Source organism: Arachis ipaensis, chromosome B01 (assembly GCF_000816755.2).
Source record: "Arachis ipaensis cultivar K30076 chromosome B01, Araip1.1, whole genome shotgun sequence".
In the NCBI taxonomy this organism is placed as follows: Eukaryota; Viridiplantae; Streptophyta; class Magnoliopsida; order Fabales; family Fabaceae; genus Arachis; species Arachis ipaensis.
This window is the reverse complement of record NC_029785.2, coordinates 25,837,856-25,842,291: the sequence shown is the minus strand read 5'-3', so window position 1 is coordinate 25,842,291 and position 4,436 is coordinate 25,837,856. Positions and strand designations below refer to the sequence as shown.

The 4,436-nt window shown below is 31.0% G+C and overlaps 1 protein-coding gene across 1 annotated transcript; it reads right to left on the bottom strand.

The window, feature by feature from the left end:
* On the bottom strand, positions 1,956 to 4,181 carry LOC107617406 (cyclin-D1-1). The gene is made up of 5 exons (XM_016319166.2): positions 3,674 to 4,181; positions 3,393 to 3,479; positions 2,998 to 3,313; positions 2,786 to 2,901; positions 1,956 to 2,455 (listed from the first exon to the last, which is right to left on the bottom strand). The coding sequence occupies exons 1-5, from the start codon at positions 3,971 to 3,973 to the stop codon at positions 2,300 to 2,302; spliced, it is 975 nt and encodes a 324-aa protein (XP_016174652.1). The 5' UTR covers positions 3,974 to 4,181; the 3' UTR covers positions 1,956 to 2,299.

The following is a 4,436-nucleotide window of genomic DNA, read 5'->3' as shown; positions in this document are numbered from 1 at the left end:
TCGAAGTACAAATAGGTCCTTGAGAATTTTTTTTTCATTGTACTTCTATTATGCTTTTATTATGGGAATTTAGTTTATGTAGGCTAAAAGTTGGTTTTTTTATAAAAAAAAATTATTTCGTATAGGTCGAATTGATTATTTATTTTATATGGGCGTCTATCCAAAAATGGATTAGCACTATGACTTTCAATTTAAATGGTTTCAATTTCAACCGATCTGTAGAATATAGTCAAGGTCGTGTAATTAACACCTGGGCTGATATTCTTAATTTCAATCCCGGTATCATATAAAAAAATTGAATAATACTTTTAGCATTTCCAAGAAGTAATTGATTAAATAGTTGAAATAGTTGTAATTCCATTCACTATTTTAACTGAAAAAAAATCATAAGACTGAATTACGTGGGAGGCTTGCGTCCATAAGAAATCGCGGAGCCACCCATTAATGGTAATGGAACTCTGCGCAAAGTTTCCTTAATATTTACATTTACAACATTAATAGACTTTAATCAAATAATATTCAAATTAGATCTATATTATAATGTAAAAAAAATATTTATGTTATAGATTGAATGAACTGCTTGTATTTTAAAATCTAGTTAACTTGTTGTATTCTGCAATTTAAATTATTTGTATTAAAATTACAGAATTTGGGCTTGTTCTATTTCTACTTTTTTTCTTAAATTGCATTAGTTCAGTTTTAGTGCATTTGTGTATTATATTAGAATTTGTTAAATTGTATTAGTTCAGTTTTCATCATACCAGTGGCATTAGTTAGCATCAGTTCATTTATGCATCAAGTTAGCATTAGTTTATTTGTGCATCATTCATGTATTAAGTTAGCATTAGAGCATTTGTGTATTATATTAGAACTAGTATTTTTATCCATAATAATATTACGAGAATAATTTTTTTTAAATTATAGTTCACTTTGTTCTAACAGTATAAATTATGCATGACACAAAAGATTTATAAAATCAAACTACTTTTACAAAAAAGTCGTAAGTTGACAAAAATTTCTGCAGAAAAAAAAATTAAATAATAAGATTTTTAGTTATTATTTTTATATGAAAAAGTCTAATTTTTTATTAATAATTAATTTTAACATTCGTTATCTAAAATTTAAAATAATTTAATGTGTATACTTTTACATTTAAAATATTTTAATTGTAAAAAAATAGCGAATGACATATTTTGATTTGTCAAATTACTAATATAAAATATAATTATATATAGAGTAAAAATAGTAGAGAGAAATATAAAAATGGAGAGAGGTAGATAAGAGAATTTAGGAAAGGAATTTATTAATTTTGAAAAAAAATTCTCAAGGACCTATTTGTCCTTCGAACTTTATTTGTAAAATGACGTCAAGGACTTATTTGTCCTTCGAACTTTATTTCCCTTCCAGCGTGGCACCGTAACGGACACCTGGACACCGTTTCAGCCACGTCAGCAAGTTCCGTTTGGTGTATGAGAGGCAAATAGACGGAAGGACTAAATTGTCCTCCGTTTGTTAAAGTCAGGGACTTTTTTGTATTTAAATTTTGTCAGGGATGTATTTGTCAAAAGTTTGAAAAGTCAGGGACCTATTTGTCTTTTTCCCAAAACTTTATTAACCTGATCCGACATGGTTAAAGCAACGAACACTTAATCAGTGAGTTAACCATGCAATATTCCACCTACCGAGCTAACTATAGCACTAGAGGAAACTCACTACTTTCTGTGATAGCGTTAGAGATACTAGCTAGTCTTCTTTTATCGTATTAATCTTTTGAAAGAAATAGTATTGTAACATCTTATAAAATTACATTAAAATATCTTATAAAAAATTTTATGATCACAAAATTTAAAATTTGATTTTTGTGTTAAACCTTAAAAATATTTAGAATAAGACAAAAAAAATCTATGCAAAAATTTTACAGAATTATTGAGTGAGAAGTCGTATTAGAATTCACACAGAAAAAAAGCACACCTTGTTATTTATTTCACAAAAAATAATTCAACATCATAGAATTATCTAACACATTTTTTAAGAATAACAACATCACTTCCATTTTTATAATGTCACTCACATTTTATTTTGCATTATATATTTGTATAAATGTGTAATAAAAAGAGTGACATTATCAAAATAGGAGCGACAACATCCATTCCATTTTTTTTTCATTGGTTCAGAACTTTTAATTTCATGATGAGCCTTATTGAAGATACACACACTCTCACACCAATCAATAAGCAATAATGAACAATTTGAAAGCCATGTTCAAAATTTCCTTGGCTATAGTGACTCCTCTAAATCTTCATTTGTGAGTAGCACTATGATTATCTTGCATATCTGCAAGATCAAGCACACAAGTTGGACTTGGGGGCATTAACTGAAGAGTAGTCTTTGGCAAAATATATTCCGATCTCTGAATTGTCTGCTTCATAAGGTTGTGACATTTCTGCACCATATCCTATATTCAATAAAAAACACAGAAAGATTAAGAATATACAACAGTAATCTCTTTAATTGTTTGATTGATAAGTATTTTATAAAAGAAATTACAGACATTTAAAAGAAGGAAAAAAAGGGTTAAATTTTGTCCCCCAAAATAGATTACTTTACTCATTTTGTAATCTTGTTAAACAATGTATATGTCTAATATTTTATATTCCTTTCATAAAAGGTGAAGATTCTGATACAGAGTAAGAATGTATAGAGAAATAGAGAGACTGTAACTCTCTTTTATTTAAACATCTTTATTTAGTGAAATCCACGACATAACATGTTACTTAACACTTACAATTCTTATATTCTTGTGGAAGCCATGTAGTTTAAGGTCATCAACATATTGATCTGTTACATATAACAGAGCCGCTGCTGCTATTGTGGAAGGTGAAAACTCCAAGAAATCCATAACTGTGTAGTTATTCACTGAAGTTATTAGCACCAAGCAATGATTAAGATATTAATGGAAGTGAACTTAGATAACAGTAAGGAGATTAGTCATGATACCTAAACATGTTTTAAAGATAACATCAGACACACGAGAAGCAAGATAATTTAAATCTCCTAATGTGGAAGCTGAAGAACAAGAAAGTCTAAGAATGAAAAGATGAGCAAAATCGAAAGGCTTTGTTATAACTCGGAGTTGCCACTTGAGAGTTGCCATAACCAGAAGCTCCATCCTCTGAACTGTTTTCGGCCTAAACAAGAACCTTGGCTCAACCATTTGTAGGTCCAATAGCAGAGGCACCTTGGTTTCTTCCATTTTCGCTGCGAGCGAAAGGCATGCAACTGATAGCAGCTGCAGAGGCCATGTTTTATCTTGCTGCACAAATTTGAATCAAAATTGACATCATGTAATAATCATAATGTATTGATTTTCGACATAATTAACGCCGTGATACCTTCAATGTGTGCGACAAAAGGAAACGATCAAGATAAATTGCAGAAAGATATGCCGTCTCAGGTCTAAAACTGTAGTATGCACATACCTGCATAATATAGTGATAAACATTGTTACAATTACTAGACTCGAGGCGCGCGCGTAAGTTTCATTTTGAAAACGAATACAGAGAAGGGATCTTCGAACTCCTTCCCTTCTGTGTGTTCTCTTAAATGAAACTCACAAACCCGGCCGGGGTTAGTTTGTACTTAGTAACTAGAAATTAGCAAAGAATGCATGCACCTTTAGGATCCAATTTATGGCTTCTTCTCGCGCATTGCGCAGCCACTTAGTCTTGCGAAGTTGTATTAGAGACCTTGTTCTTTCCTGAACTTGATCAAGTTCAGAGTCTAACAAGCTTAAGAGACGGTCTTCTTCATCGACACTACCAGAGTCGCTCCATAGAAGAGCATTGTTCGAACCAGCATCGTCGAATTCATAGTTGCTGTGAATGTTGGAATCCAAGTACACCACATCGCTTGTTGCTTCATTGCAGTGCAAGTCAAGAAGAGTACAAGCTGAGTGTTTTGGGGAGACAGACATGGTGACTGAGAGAGTCTTTCAGTAGAGAATACAAGATATGGATACAGGACCAATCATGTACCATTATATATATATATATAGGGAATTTAATTCGTTATGTCGATATAACAATGGTCAGTGCCTTACTATAATGTATAATTTGTTCATATCTATAATTGAGAACCTAACAACGAACATGCATTGCATTATTAACATAATATTAATGTGTTCTTTTTGGAAAAAAGAATGCAATTAATCCTGTAACATTGGCTCGTGTGCATTTAAACCTGTTAAGAAATAATTAAAATCTCCTATATATTAACGTTATTTTTATTATTTATTTATTGTTATTATTATCATTATTATTTTAGGTGGGATACGGGCATTGCGTACATAGTGAAATTAAATGGACTGGAAAAGCAGAATCTAAAGGGGCCTCAAAGAACTTCGCAAGAAATTTCGTTCTAACAAGAGCAGCCAAAAT